We start from the raw sequence: 16645 nt of genomic DNA, 5'->3' as shown, positions 1-16645 counted from the left end.
TTACACACACGTAACCACGCACACATACACTTATCAATCAGATACATACCTATAAAACATACCGTCATACATACATAGGTACACACTGAATGAACCTGTATGAATGCCCTACCATTGTTACACTAAACCCCATGCCTCCTTAAAAACAAAAACCTATTTTTGTCAATTTATTTATGTACGTAATGTCATCGCACAATACACAATAAAGTCTCAGGATTCTCCTGAGTTTAGCAACCACACCCTGACTATTTAACAAATAATCCTATAGTTTGTTTGTAATTTAATATCATCACTCAGTTTATTAAATAGCCATGGTGCTAAGAAGTTAAATGTTTTAGTAAAAAAGTTAAATTAGGTTTCGGAACAAAAATATTAGAAGTGCTTCTTGAATAAGAATAAGAATAAGAATAAGAATAAGAATATGATTTTATTGTCGTTCAGGCTTACAAAAGCATTGACAAAGTTATTTATATTGAGCAGTAATTGCCACGTCACTAACCTACTTAAATAAAATAATATAAGGATGATTTAAAGTTACAACAAATAAGTCATAATAAATAAAAAAACAGTTAAAATGTATTACTTAATAAAATCTTAACAACTTAATCTCTATGAAAACTAGAGATCAAAATAACAATAGAAACAATTTAAAAGTTATACTACATAAACAAACATAAAATTTATTTATTAATAAAATTAGACAAATAAATTCACTTATTATAAAACTGTTTAATAAATAATTAAGTACAGTTGCACAGTATAAAAATAAATTCTTAGTTTAAAAATTGATCACAGACAGTAAAAAAAATTCATTTAAAGAATAAAAGGGATTGTTGAGTAACCACTTATAAAATTTGTGTTTAAATATCTTCACTGAATTTTCATTTATAAGGTGAATAACCTTATTGTACACTTTAATATAGACAATTACAATATGACTAGATAAAGAATTTGCTTAGTCTGTGATACTTAAATTACTGCCTTATTCTTGTTACGAGTATTGTGGTCATGAATTTCATTTTGTAAAATTTTAACAAGTCATGATTCTTCAAAATGAAAGTAATCAAATCAAATATATATAAGTTTGATGATTGTTTGCACTTCAAAATTTAGTGAACAAAGGTCTACAGTGAGCTTTTGTATCTGATTTTGTTATTACTCTTATTGCTTTTTTTTTTGAAGAATTAAAATTTCATCGATCCTAGAACAGTTGCCAAATAAAATTAAACCATAATCGAAAAACTGATTGAAAATAAGCATAATAAGCTGTTTTCAGATAGTGACTTGGTACACAACTTGTTAATTGTTTTAAAAAGATATATAACTCTTGATAATTTTTGAGGATATATAATCTATATGAGCCTGCCAACTTAACTTATTATCAATGTAGATTCCTAAAAATTTAGTCCTGGAAACCCTATCCTTGTCAATATTATTACTGTCCATAGTTCTTAACGTAAATAACATCTTTTGAGTTTTATTTTCATTGAGCAAAAATCCATTTGTTCTGAACCAAGAAGCAGCATCTGTTATAGTGGCTTGATGATAGTAAATTAAGTTCATTCACATTATTGGCAGTATTTAGGAATGTAGTATCATCAGCATATAAAAATGATTTTGTGTTTAATGAGTTTGGCAAATCATTAATGCTAATTAAAAATAAGAGTGGTCCCAACACAGATCCTTGAGGTACTCCCCCATTCAACAAAAACATCCTTGGATGTTTCACCATTAACTGAAACTGTGACTGCAAACGGTTCATAAGATAAGATTCAAAAAATTTTAGAGGTGTAACAGAAATACCATAATATTTCAACTTCAATAAAAGGTCATCATGATTTACACAATCAAAAGCCTTACTCAAGTCACAAAAAGTAACCTGAGCAAAGGCTTTATTTTCAAATGTCAAAAGAATTTCTCTTACCAGCCTGTCTACAGCATCAATTGTCGATCTTCCCCTTTCTAAATCCAAACTGAGAAAATTGTAGGCTAGTTATTATTTTCAAAGAAGAAGCTAACCTGATCATATACTATCAGTTCAAACAGCTTGGCTAATATAGGGATTAATGATACTGGACGATAACTCTGGGTTCATCCCGCTCCACCCACTTTTTTAAAAAATCGGACATATTTTTTGATTTTTTTAATTTGTTTGGAAAGACACCTTCCATTAAACACTGGTTTGAAACTAAACGACAGAGGTTCAGCAATTAGTGTGTATTATATTTTTTAATAAATTATTAGAGATGTTGTATATATCTTTACTATCTGTATTGTTAAGCCTTTTTGTTGCATGTATAACATCATCCGCTGAAATTAATTTCCATTCAAAATGTCTATGATCAATATTAACCTTATTTACTAATTCATTAACACTTTATGCTTGGTTTACTTATGCTTTGTTTAACTTCCTTAACACAATTGATAAAAATAATCATTAAAAGTATCTGGTGGTAAATTTAATTTTGGTGATGTCTGGAGCTATTACTATTATTATTTATTATTTTCCATGCGGGCCCTTGCATTTATTATTACTTTTTTCAATTGTATTTACATTGTACTTAAGCTTGGCTTCACTAATTGCATATTTTATATTGCTTTTTCAACACTGTCAACTGTGCTACAGAGTTATGTGTTCTCAGTTTACCTAAAAACAATAACTTTTCCTTCATTTTTGCAAGGTCAGTGGTATACCACTTGTTATTTACTTGTCTGGAAGAACTGGTTCCAAAGCTCGTTTTAGGACTATAAAAAATTGTAAGAACCTCAAAATTACTTCTAATATCATTGTATACTGCAAAATTTCATTATTTTTAAATTTTTTATTATTAAATACGAATTTCAAGGTTTTAAATATGAAAAGAGAAATGTATCTCAATGGTAAATATTCTTAGCTGGATAAAACATGGAAAAGACGAAACAAGTCTACTTTTCTCAGAATAATTCTTACAATACACTTTCTGCAAATAGTAACAAGTGGTTTTCAAATTTGTAATGTAGGTTCCTCCCCAACATGGTAATACCATACTCTAATCTACTATTTACTAGAGCAAAGTAAAGAGTTCTTAGAATACTCTGGGGACACATGTCGCGGACAAAATTAGAACAGACGTATACTTTGTAGAATTTTTATTTTTCAATTTTGTAAGATTTAACTTCCAATTTAAATCTTGGTCCAATAAAAACTCCTAAAATATTTTGTACTGGTACCTTTTTGAACTTTAGCACAATTATCACACATACAATTCCCACTTTCTAAACAGACTTGACATTTTATAAACTAAGTCATTTTGTACATTAAAATTTTGTCTCAAAGAAAAATTAATATACGTAGTCATTTTCAGTACTCAAGAACCAATTTATTCTTTCTAAACCACCAGTTAAGAGCATTTAAATCCATTCTCATATTGGAAGTTATAAGTTCCCTTGTCTTCACCTTATAGCAGAGAGCAGTATCATCTGCAAAAGCTGTTAATTCTCCCTTGAATTTTCCATTACAACAAATCATTTAATAAAAATTATAAACAAGATTGCACCTAATACAGAACCTTGTGGCACTCCACAAATAACTTCCCCACTTTCGCTAAAACTATTTTCCACTTTGACACATTGCTGTCGTTTGCTTAAATAACTATTAAACCACTTTTGAGCTGTACCTCTAAATCCACAGTTACCCAATTTTTCTAGCAAAATCTCATGATCTACGGGTGTCAAATGCCTTCTTAATATCAATAAACAGTCCAGTTACAAATTTCCCATCGTTTATCCCCGCATTAATCTTCTCCATAAAGCTGCACAAGGCTAACTCAGTACTTAGTCCTGCCCTAAAACCCGTACTGATTCTTTGAAAAAAAATTATTTTTATTTAAGAAAAGCAACATCTTTTTCTTTTCATAATCTTTTCAAAAACCTTAGAAAAGATTGAAACTAAAGATATGGGTCTAAATTAGAGCATACATTAGACGGACCCGCTTTGTAAATAGGTATGACAATCTGCGTGTTTTCAACTTTTGGGGGAATACCCCTGTTTCGAAACTTAAATTCACAATGAAAGTTTAAAATGTCCAATATTGCTGGATATATTATTTTCATCATGTTAGAATGTACACCATCTAATCCTGGTGATTTACCGTTTTTTAAGGTTTTAATAACCCCTCTCTACATCTGAACTTAAAACTGGCTCCATAAAAAACGAGTTCACTTGATAATTTGCCGGAAAAAAAAAAACTATTGGGAATAGGTCATATTTTGTCAAAATTTTCACTTAGCGGTATAGCTTCCCCACAACTTCTTGAACAACGCCAAGAAAATACCTATTAAACTCTTCAGCTATATCCCTTACAATTAATCATAAATTTGTCCATTAATATTTAAAAGATATCTTATTACTCAGATTTACTCTGACATGTTATTCTGTTTATAGTGTTCCATATGGCCTTAGCATTACCCTACATTTTTTTTCAAACTCATTTGCATAATACGACAGCTTTGCAAGTCTTATATCTTTCCCTTAGCTTGTTTCTATAATTTAAATAATATTTTCCTAAATTTATCCTCTAAAGGTCTATATTTTATTTTATTATATAAATGATTTTCTTTTCTCAATCCTTCTCTGCATATATTAGTTGAGATCCATGGTTTTTAAATGTCTTTTATTAAAGCTGTATTTGCATTCAGATTCCACCGTACAAGCAAATATACAAGTGTTAAGCTGTGTTTCACAAACAGATCATATGCATAAGATGCATCAGTCTGTGATCTAACTATTGACCAGTCCCAACAGTACGAAGTATATACTTATCAGTTTATCATAACAGACCCTACGCCCGCATGACGCGGGGCGCGGGCGGGGGAGGACCGAGGCGGCAGTCAGCTGTTTAGACCGGCCTGGCCTACCACCCCTCCCCTCCGCACCAGCACACCCCAGCCGCAGTACCGTCATGTAATGGTCCGTTACCTGAGTCTGCAAAACCTGTGCTTCAAACTCAATCTCACACGTTTGCTTACTAATCTAATAAACACATGATCAATACAAGTCTGTGATATATTGGTTACCCGGGTCGGCTCATTTATCAATGATTCAAAGCCAAAACTGGCCATTAGTATTTTATAATTGTCTATATCGTTTACTCTCTGAAGAAAGCAAATCCAAATTAATATCCTCCCAAAAAATATTAAATTCTTAAAGTGTTTGTCAAATTAAATTTTTCACCTAAATACATACGTAACTCATCCAAAAAGTAATGCGCTGTAAATTGCAGCAATCTATAGATTGCCAAAATATGAAATTCCCTACCTAAATACATAAAACTAATTTTGATCATGTCAGCTGATAATAATTTTGGTATTCCCTGTTCTAATACATAAATATCACTTTTTTACGTAAATAGCTACTCCACCAGAACGACTATTATCATTGGCATTTATTATCAAATCATAATAAGGGATGTTATAATAATTTGTCTCATAAGAGTTAATCCATATTTCAGTAAAGATTATAATATCCGGGTACCTATCCCAGGTTGTAATTTCGGCTAGAAAAGCGTCAAAATTTGATCTCATACTTCGGATCATTTTTGCTGTACAATATTTAAAGTAACGTTGGATTTGTCAAAATTCGACATTAATTCAGAATAAAATCGATACCAAATTAGATTAAATTGAAATTAAATTAGATGTACATCGACATTAAATTAGATTAGAGATCGACATTTAATTAGATTAAATCTACATTAAATTAGAATAGATCGACATTACATTAGATTAAATCGATTGATTATTCAAATTGAACAATACAGCAAAATATGTTTCATTTTACTTACATTATTTAAGCTACAACCCATTGAGGTCAGCCTGGGTTCTTATCTCTACTAACTGGTGCTTTTTCTTCCTTCCTCAGCAAGATGTTGCCGTTCCGCAGCCAGATGTACTTTGTATCCCCGTTCCTTCCTCAGCTGCCGTGCCCTGGGCGAGCAGCCTCCTCCGCGCTGGTGACAGGGATTCATTCAGGTAGACAGGGATGTCCATGGTCAGGGCCTAGGTGTCGCGTGGAAAAGTCCCTTTTCTTTTCCCTCGCCTCTTCTTCATCAGTTCCTCCTTATCATGTCCGTCCGCACGAATTTCACAACAATCCCTCTAGCCTGGTTTCTCTCCGAGGTTTTCTTGCCGATACGATGACAGGCGTCAATCATGCTGTCGGTGATGTTTACGTCCAGGGGCTTTTCCTACCTTCTTAACAAGCGCTCTGAAACTTGTTCTTCTTTTTCTTTCCGGTATTCCCTGAATTTCCACACAGTTCCTTCTAGAATAATTTTCCCAAGTCCTTCAATTCTTGTCTCAAGCACAACAACATGTTTTTTTCAGAGCTACATTTTCGCTTTTAAGCTGTTCAATTTCTCTTAGGTAGTCCTTCAATTTTTCTCCCATGCCATCTCGTAACGTTACAGTATTTTCTTCCACCTTGCTGTATAACATTTCATAAGATCTATTGAAATCGGGAGCCGTGTTTGGTTTTCTGCTCTTCACGCATCTCTTTCAGGGTGTTCATGATGGTCTCCAAGGTCAAACCCTCTGCTACGTACTCCAACCTCATGCTCTTTCTTCTCGTCTTGTTGCAGGGATCACACCTATCCATCCCGTACCTTGCTCGGTCAGGTAGTCCACATCCGGTTGTCCTATATTTACACATTTGCCGTGATACTCTTGAGAACAATCAATGCACTGCACTTTAAACTGATTTTTCTTAATTATTACTAAACATATTTTGCAATTAGCCATTACTAAAATTAATTAAAAATTAAAATCAAAACTATTAATCACTTATATACAGGCAAAAAGCACGCACCGCCACTATTATAGCACAGCTCCGCTGATAAAGCATAAGCTCCGCACTGATAAACGTCTGCTCCGCTTTGAACTCTGACTCATCACTGAAGTCATATACATGAGAAGAACAAACCACATCGCTACTCAGTACCAGGGCCTAGTAACAAGGGCTGAGCCATTTCTTTGATCTCAGCGCGGTGCCGCCACGGCAGGCGGAGTGGTGGGAGGGGGGTGCCGTGACGTCGCAGTCCTGATCAGGCCAGATACCGCCACCGCGCCTGCACCGCGTTGCAACTTGCAGGGACTGGCCGTATTGGCGTTGAACATGTGGTACATTGGCGCACTGTCGTTTACACGCTGCTGCACATGCCGAAGTGATTTAATTTAGGTTGATCCTCAGTGATTTGATGTGGATTTAGTCTATTTATGCAGTGTCAAAATGAGTTGTGCTGTGGCTACTTGTCCAAATAACTCTAAAAAGACTAAAGGAAGTGAACAGCGAGTAGTGTACTACAAGTTTCCGAAAGACAGTGAGACTTGTAAAGTTTGGTTATCAAAGTGTAAAAGAAGAGACGCGGTAAATTGTAAGTATGCCTATGTGTGTAGTGATCATTTTGCACCATCTGACTACATTGATGACATGAAAATCGCTTATTAGGTCTCAGAAATTGTTATTAAAGCCCTTTGTTGTTCCGTCAATAAAACTTCCCACTATCAGTAATGACGATGACGATGTACGCAATGAACGGATAGAAAAACGACATGTTCGTAAAAACGCAATTAAACGATTAGACAGTTTAAGTCCAAAAAAACCTCGAATTGAGCCGCTAAATACAGACCGATTATACGAAAGTAACCTCGTACAACCGAGTTCTGTTTGCGAAAAATGCGAGAATCTGTTAGAAGAAAACAACAATCTGAAATCTTCCATTGATGTTTTAGAACAAAAAATAACTAATCTGAGAAGAGAGCATGATATATTGTATAAATCCATTGCGAAAAAAAGGAAAATGCATTCTAAAACCTTAATGGTAACTTAGAATGCAAGAGGAAACAGCTTAAAAAAGCTAAGAAGTGGATTTAATAAAAAAAGACTGAAGAACAGTGTTGAACTAGATAAATGAGTGCTGTAACTATTAAGTGGTATCAATCTATTAACATGCTAATTGTAGTTTTAGGTATTGACGTCTTAAACAAAACGGTAAACAAATAATGCTGTAAAATGAACAAACTAATTTTATTTGGACTTGCAATCTTTTCGTCATTGGTTCTACTAGACATTTACATTGCCTAAGTTAAGTCACAAAATATTTTCAAACATATCCATGAAATTATTTAAATAGTTATTAACCAATAAGATGTGTGCAAATTGAAAAATAGTAGATTCGACGGATATTATTTCTTTCTAAAATTATTCTATTATTCATTTGTATAGAAAAGCCTAAGGGAATATTAATAATATTTTATTCCAATTCTTCCAATGAAACTTATAGATAAACTAATGTACTATAACTTTGCCGCTAAAAGTTTGTTTTTAACCAAAAAAATAAGGCTTATAAACTTTCAATGTACTGCATTTCGGAGTTCAAACACGCCTTTTTGTGGTTGTACAATTTTCAAATCGATATAAACTGAAATATACTTATACTGCTAGTTTCAGCAGATCACACAGTTTAAGAATATATAAGGATGTCCTTAATTATATTATTCTACTGATGTGTAATAGCGTGTAAACCATAACGCTCCCATAGTGGCAAGCGGGTTGACGCGGCAGACGTCAGGTTCGTGACGTATGCGGTCACGTGACCAGGGGGTCACGCCGGCAGGCAAAATGGTGCAGCCCTTGTTACTAGGCCCTGACTCAGTACAGGTATACAATACAAGTTGTACACAGCATGAAGGTGAGTGTAGATTGAGGAAAACTCATTAATGTCAAACATTATTACGAGTAAAACATCCTGTGCCATGGTGACATGACATGTCAAACATTAAACAGAATGGCAATGGTTGTGATGAGGGGAGAAGTGACATACTTTAGGATCTTCTTTTGAATAAGAAAAATTCATTTCATAATTTTGTTGTAAAAAGTTTAGAAAGTTCTGGCTTTGGTGTGCTCACATTACTTACAGACTTAAAAGCAAGGAACCTCGTATAATGCTCTCCCTTTTTCCCTTACAGATATTTTTACTTTTTCTAAATATTTACATGTATTTTTTTTGGAGGTAAACAAAATTTTATAAATTTGGTCACAAGACATGTTGTTTTGAAAAACATTCAATGCAAATTGAGAATTTATTAGTTTTATAATTATTTCTAAACACGTACAAAGTATTATTTGTTTCTTGTACACATATTTTCACATGACCTTAACCTTTTCAACCCCAGCCATTATATAAAGTGATGTGCTAAAAATCCCAAACCATTTTTGGAGAAAATGTAACTGTTTAAAAAAAAACACATAACTAGGGTATTTTTTAAGATTATTTTTTTCTTTCTTTATAAGAGAATTCTTTTTTAGTTTTACTTTCTATTAAATGTAGTTCCCAATCATATGAAAAAAACAAAATATTGAACATTTTTATTTTTTAATATTTATATGTATAAAAAATAAATAAACATTTTAAAATATTAACTTTTAAGTATTACAATAGTTTTGATTTACCAGAAAATCCACTTGTAAATCAAATATATGTGGGACCTAGCCAATAGGACAGGTAACCCACAGGTAGTAGAGCCTAAGATGAGAAGAAAGAATGTATCAGCCCACAAAATGCTTGATTTTGATGAAATAGTGACATAAGACAAATATGTGATAACATTTAAAATTACAAATGGTCCTGAAATGAATAACAACCAACTGAAAAGGTACTGTCTCACACAGAAGCCTGCTATGGCAGTGACGTACAGTACTACACTAGGGACGCAATTATCAGAAATTGATGGGATCAAGCTTATTTTGGATAACTGGCGGCTATTAAAAGTGTATATCTATTTGTGTTGAAATTTAAAAACTAAGCTTGTAACCACATTACAGAGTTGAGAACAACTAACTATGGTCGGTATTTACTATTTACAGCCTTGTAATGTAATGGGCTAATGAAATTAAATAATAATCTAATGGAAAGCAAGCTAGTAGCATTACTACTCCAACACGTCAACATAATTTGATATTGACATGTCGTGTATAACTTTATTATTTAAAACACTGGTATGAAACTCAATTTAATGAACAAAAATCGGAATGTGTCATGCAGCTATGTTATATTTAGAAAGAGTTCATATGTAGACTTTAAATTTTGCATGAAACTTCATTTGTATAATATAGGTTTTATGATGCATCATTTTTATGTCAATTCTTTTTGTATGAGTGTCTGTATTTCTATCTGTCCACAGAACATCTCGAGATTGAAATGAGCTATAGATTTGAAATTTGGTATGCAACCCGAGTGAAGCCTGTTACTACACATGGTTTAGCATATTAATTCTACATTGGTTATGTTTGGTATTTAACAATGTTTTGTGTTAAGATTTTACATCTTCAACAAAATTTACTAAGCCGTTATTTATGGGTATATGTTTATAGCTAAGGTATTAATTATAAGCATTTAATTAAGTCATATCAACGACAATAAAATAATCGATTGATTAATGTATTTCAATGTTTTGCAGGCTGTAGGTAAACTTGATCCAAGATCTGCATTCATGAAAGGAAAGCTGAAGATTAAAGGGAAAATCATGCTGACACTAAAGTTAAAATCTCTAATATCAGCAGAAGCCAAACTTTAAATGTTATGTTTATAGAAAGTGGTGTTGGTCATGACATTTCATTTCCACTGTTGAGCCTTGTTTCACTTATTCCTCAGGGTAGGTTAGTTAAAATATTGTGCTATTTGTATTCATAGAAGTATCAGTGTTAAAGTTACAGTACTTTTTATAATTTCATATGAAGCAAAGCATATTAAAATTGTCTTCTATTTTTAATACATAATGGCTCATTCAAATTTGGTTTTTTAGACAGTCTAAATAAAATTTTAAGATTTTATGGTTTTAGTGTATATTAATTTGTATGTCTTCAACTCATTTACTCAGATTCATCTTTGTTAATATAAGACTGAAAAATTATTAAATGTAGATTTAGCACTCATATCTCATACAGTTAATTCCATGTGTTTAACTAAGGTTTCCATGTTATATATATATACGTAGTTATATAAATTGGGAATGACTAAGATGATCATACAATATTTTTATTAATAGTAACCAATTGGTAATGATAAGGTTTTACTAGAAATATGTTTTTCCTCATGTTAGAATAATTAAAATTTGTAAAGCATTACATTTATATTTTGTAACTAAAGGTTCATTTTGTATTACTAGCCTAGTCTGCATTTGTTGTATTTGATGTTTTATATGAAAATACATTTTATATTGTTAGCATTTTCTTCAGTTAACTTCCATACGTCCCTATAATTATGGTATAGCTACATTATTTTATTTTCTATTGAGTGAAAGCGTAAATAAATTTGATTTATAGTGAAATCATGACAAGGTGGTCTGAAAGAAAGACACAAACAAAATTAATTTTGTTTAGTTTATAAAATCTTCCTACTGAAAAGTAGCAATACTTTCATCAGAATTAGTCACTATGTTAATTATAAAATTATTTTTGTTATTCTCAGTACAAAGATAAACAGCTTTTAACTTGATAGTACAATTGATATTAGATTGGGAAATTCTTTTTGTTCATTTTAAAGTCTTAGGCTTTTAACACATAGACTGAGGCAGATGCCTTACAGCACAGAGCCTTAGTGAAACATTTACTTATAATTGTTCAAATCTTCATATAATGTTCAAACAATTATTTTGCAACTTGGTTCCAAGTGGAGGAGGGTAGAAAATAATAGGAAACGTCTAATAGAAAAATCAGATATTTGCAATATGAGATTGAAGTATATAAGGAAAATTCAAGAGTTTCATGCAGCAGGTCATAACATTGTATATGGATGAACTTTCACAGCTCTTATGCGGTCTCTAAAACATTAACAGAAAGCGAAACTAGTGGTTTAAAGAACCCAGTAAGTAAAGATAAACGAGTGATTGTTCTCCATGCTGCTGGTGAACATGGGCTTATCCCTAAGGGGCTTATGTTTGAATCTGGAAGGAAAACAGGTGATTTTCACAAAGATACAAATTTTAAGAACTATAAGAAATGGGTAGAAGAAAGATTTGTGTTTTAGTTATTAACAATGCACCCTACCATAATCCGGAACCAACATCGTTAAGTTTAAAAAAATATATAATCAAATGGTTAGATGAGAACAATATTAGTTCAGTTGTGTTAAAATCTAAAATGTGCAACCTTTTAAATTAACAATCCATCTTTAAAAATTATGAAACATCATATGTATTTCAAGTAGCAGCCACAATGTACTAATACTAACCCCATACCATCCTAACCTCAACTTAATAGAATTTATATCGGCCACAATGAAAGAATATATAAAGTAACAAATATGAAATTTTCAACAAAAAGTGATACGGAAATACCCAAAGAAAAGTTTGATTCCATTACTCAACTGAAAAACCTAATTTGAACATGTGAAAAAGGTGGAAGAAGATTATTTATGCATGAAAGAATCACTGATGATGTTATGGAGAGATTTGTTATTAGTTAGGGAGAAGGCAATGGAAGTGAGGGCAGTGTCAATGACAGCGAAGGGAAGCGATGCTGATTGCCCTGGCAGTTTTGAACATTGAATCACCAACGACATCGACTGTATAACTGAGATTACTCCTTTAGTGGATGATTACAGTAGGTCTGGTATACACAACTCTGAAATAATTTATTCTTAGCAATATTTTGTTAATGGGCAATGTCAATCAACTGAGACACAATAATGCACAATAAAAGCCTTGTGCATCAGCTCGATGTGTGTAATAATGCTAATAATCTTACGGCTGCAGCCCGTACTGCCCAACCCACACTTACCTCAAAAACCCCCCACTCTATGTGTGAACCATTCCACATCTAACTATAATCTGTCAGTAATTGGCTAGGTTTGCACTAGAAGGATGATTGGATTTCTTTATCAATTAGATCCAAGCAATAAATAAGTTAAGCTTAGTACCCAGCAGGAATCACTTCTGGCTGGTTTATACCTTCCAGTTGAACCCACCACTGGGCACAGCAAAATCCAATGTGTCACTTTAATCTGGGCAACCCTTTGGATGTCCAGGATCGGGACATCACTAACCGCAAATGTCGAGATTCTGGGATTCATGGGCAATTCAATAGGTCTGTTCTACTGTGGGAGATGACTGTTGGAGGTGGTGGGGTTTGTTCCCTAACCTCAACAAGGGTGTGCTACCCCCCTGCCTACTTTAACTGGAGTGGCTGGTTCAGAGCTGGCCTCCCCTTCTTCCGGGGAGACATGACTTTGAGATGTAGTGCCCTAATTCTTCCTCATGGATCTCGATAGGAGGCAGCCCCTACTCCCTAACCCTACCCATCCTGTCACTCCGGAAGCAGCACAAAGTTTCTTACAGGACTAAGTGCAATTTATAAGCTTCTTGTCCAAAGAGAACAAAAAATTGTTAAGCTTAGAAGGGAAATAAAGAAGACCTGCTTGGATTATTTTAGCAAAATTTTGTGTAATAAAGGTTAAGTGCTAAGATCGCTTCAGCAGGAATGTTAAGTTGAATAGTGAGAATAAGGAGGCTAAGATTACTCTAGCAAAGCCAAGGTGTGAATATTGAGTTTAGCTCCGGTTGACCTCAGAAGCTCAATATGAACTACATTATTTTGACATCAGAGACACCTAGACCACTGTTATATTGTGAACTGTACCATGTATTGTTTTGGTAAGACTCCGAACACAATAGCTATATTATATATATAATAATATAGCTATTATTTATATATATTTATATATATATATTTATATATATATTTATATATATATATTTATATATATATATATATAATAGCTGAAATTTTACATGATTCATTACCATTATATAGAATTGCATCAATCATGTAATAAGTGTGTGTATCTCATATAATCACAATTTTAAGGTGGTGCGACCGATTATGGGTTGAGTGCAATTTTTAAATATAATACTCACAGTACTTCAAGATACAGAAGACAGAAAAAAAATGTTGGGTTACTTCATGAGAATAGAGACAAATTCAGATAAATTATAGACATTTGGGTCTTTTTATAATCAGGCTCATTAGGAAACATCTGATGAAGAGATTTCAAATTTTTAGAGCAAATATGGTGGGATTGACATATTTTTTATTTTGAAAAACATAAGTTAATTTTTCCTCATTTGTTTAAAATGTCAAGGAAGAAACATTAATTTTATATATTTTGGAATTTAAAATATGTTACTCCTCCTGGGAGAATGATATCTATAATTTAGTTTTTTAATTGTGAAAAACACATTCATGTGAAATCTGTGTTGATTCTTAAAAAGATAATGTGTGCCTTCGGATTTTCAGTCCACTTCCTGCAGTGCTACCTGTGGATGCATGACCAGGAGGGCACTCGCCTTCTCCCACCAACGGCAGCTCCCTTACCCCTCCAGCCCCTCAATTAGTTCCTCTATTCCTTCATTGCTTCATTCTGTACTTAATGTCTCCGTTCTCGGCTCTATCATAACCAAACAAATAGTTTTACAAGGCTAATCTCACTGAGTGTTGTTTGTGTTAAGCTGAGCAAACTTATTTAATTAAATTCTGAATGTAGATATATGTAGGTAATGTTATACTAATACGTTTCAAATCACTAAACCGTCCAATACACCAGTAGATATAGAAACTACAGTGGATGGAATGAACTTAACGCTTAATTAAAAGAGTGATTTACGTCACCTGGGCTACATGCTTTAATGTTGTATTCTTTTTTTCAATAACATAAAAGAATAATGAAAATTATCGTTTTCTCTGATAACAAAACAAAAATAAAAAGCACTACCATAATTATTGCAATTATTCAGGTTATAATAAATAGTCTATTCGTCTAATTAATCAATTGTCTATCTACAAATGTAAAGGCAGGAAAATTAGAAAAAACTATATAAATTGATCAATCAAAGAGCCTATGTATTTGATGTAGAATGTAGGATTATCTTATAATTTGGCTCAAAGTAAAAAGGTTGAAGATTAGTATAAGATTGTTTACGAGGTGTATGCGAAAGATACATTCAGAATAGACGTGCATTTTATTTTAAATAACTAATTTCTTAGATAATAACTTATTAACAAATATGTTGTTTTCTAAAATTATGATTATCCCGGGAGAAGTCACCCTAGATATTTTACGTAAATGGTCGCGCGTATAGAAAAAATCTAACATCTGACTCCTTTTGTTTTACAGCTTTTCAAACGTATTCTTATACCAAGTATCAATTAATTAGTTATTAGAATATTCTCTGAAGGTCCTAATATATTGATAGAAGTTCTTTGTTAGTCCAAATTAGTATTCGATGAATCATTTCGTCTGGAAAAAATACTTTCCAGCAATCTAATTTGAGTCACTTTGTGTTTTGCCACTGATTTGACTCCAGGAAATGAAATAATAATGTTTTCCTTTGTAGTTTTAGTATTGCGAATGTTTGTAGGCTTGTGAACCAACCATTTAGTGTATGGATCTTTCCCTACATAATACATAGGCTGACCCTTCTACATATTGAATATTTGATGTCGAAGCTAAAGGTGCAGTTGCAGCTTGTGAATGTTTTATTTCCTTTTGCACAGTGTCTTCTTGTCGTAACACAATTTCACAATCTGATTGGTCTGTATTTGTGTTATGGTCCGAGTATTCAGTCTGGGCATCACTTTCATTCATAGAATCGCAGTTGTCAAGCTCACTCTCCTCAACTTCATCAATCCATCCCAAAATAAGGGCTTCATGCGATTTATTAGCCATTGCACTAAACTAAATTAAATAAATTACAAAGAACAGCACTCAAAACAACAACACAAAATGAAATATACACTGACATAAAAGGTCGCACCGTTAGAAAAAATTTAACAATAGGCAGTACGTATCCGGTCAAGCGTTAGATTCCGACTGCGGGTCCGTGCGCGCCCCACTTCCAATCTTACCCCCACCCCTCCGGCTGAATGAGTCATTGGAAAAACACGTGCAAAAGGCGTCTTATATAGTAAAGGACACATACCTAGGCTCTCAATCGCCTAGGACTGTAGATAAAAAAATGTTCAATACAACGATTAGTTATGTTAGAAAAAATCTAACAGGGTGACCGTTCCCGGGTTATATAAAATATGATTTCCTCCTGTCATAAATAATTTTAAAAATTTCACTTCATGAAGGTGTAATAATTGATCGTATTAGTTATACAACAATCAAAGATTTAAATCACATTCATACTACAAAAAATTGAATTTTCAGTAGTTTTTATTAACTCTATTGCCTGCATTTTCGAATTTAAATCTCTATGATTCCTGTAAAGTGATCGAAAACATGTTTTACTAGATCACTTATCAAAGACCAGGTTTTGTTCATTTAATTGTTAACCTGACCTTGATGGCCTATCCTTGAGGTCTGTCGTCATTAATTTTTGTCTACCGATCTGTCCCAACACTATCTCAAAAACGAACTTACTTGACATTTAGCATAAACTTCATTTTTGTACAAGGAACATCAAGTTCAATGGTGGTGAATGTTCAATCATAGAATTTGATTGAGCGTCATTGAAGCCTATGACAGAATTTTTTTATTTTTCTATCAAGGAAAGCATGAAAAGTTTATTTTCTATATCACTGTTTGTCTGTCCGCAAGGCACATCAAGA

At 32.9% G+C, this 16645-nt stretch overlaps 1 protein-coding gene across 2 annotated transcripts in view; it reads left to right on the top strand.

The window, feature by feature from the left end:
* The window catches only part of LOC124355033 (peroxisomal multifunctional enzyme type 2), a 44242-nt gene extending 32980 nt beyond the window's left edge, over positions 1-11262 (top strand). For both annotated transcript variants that reach the window (XM_046805937.1, XM_046805938.1), the window contains exon 18: positions 10495-11262. In XM_046805937.1, coding sequence (XP_046661893.1) covers positions 10495-10611 — 117 coding nt within the window. In that variant the 3' untranslated portion in view covers positions 10612-11262. The remainder of the gene's footprint in view (positions 1-10494) is intronic.
* Positions 11263-16645: the final 5383 nt, after the last annotated feature.

The sequence above is a fragment of the Homalodisca vitripennis genome, chromosome 2 (genome assembly GCF_021130785.1).
Source record: "Homalodisca vitripennis isolate AUS2020 chromosome 2, UT_GWSS_2.1, whole genome shotgun sequence".
NCBI lineage: Eukaryota > Metazoa > Arthropoda > Insecta > Hemiptera > Cicadellidae > Homalodisca > Homalodisca vitripennis.
Note: the sequence above shows the minus strand (reverse complement) of the source record. Positions and strands in the feature narration are given on the sequence as shown.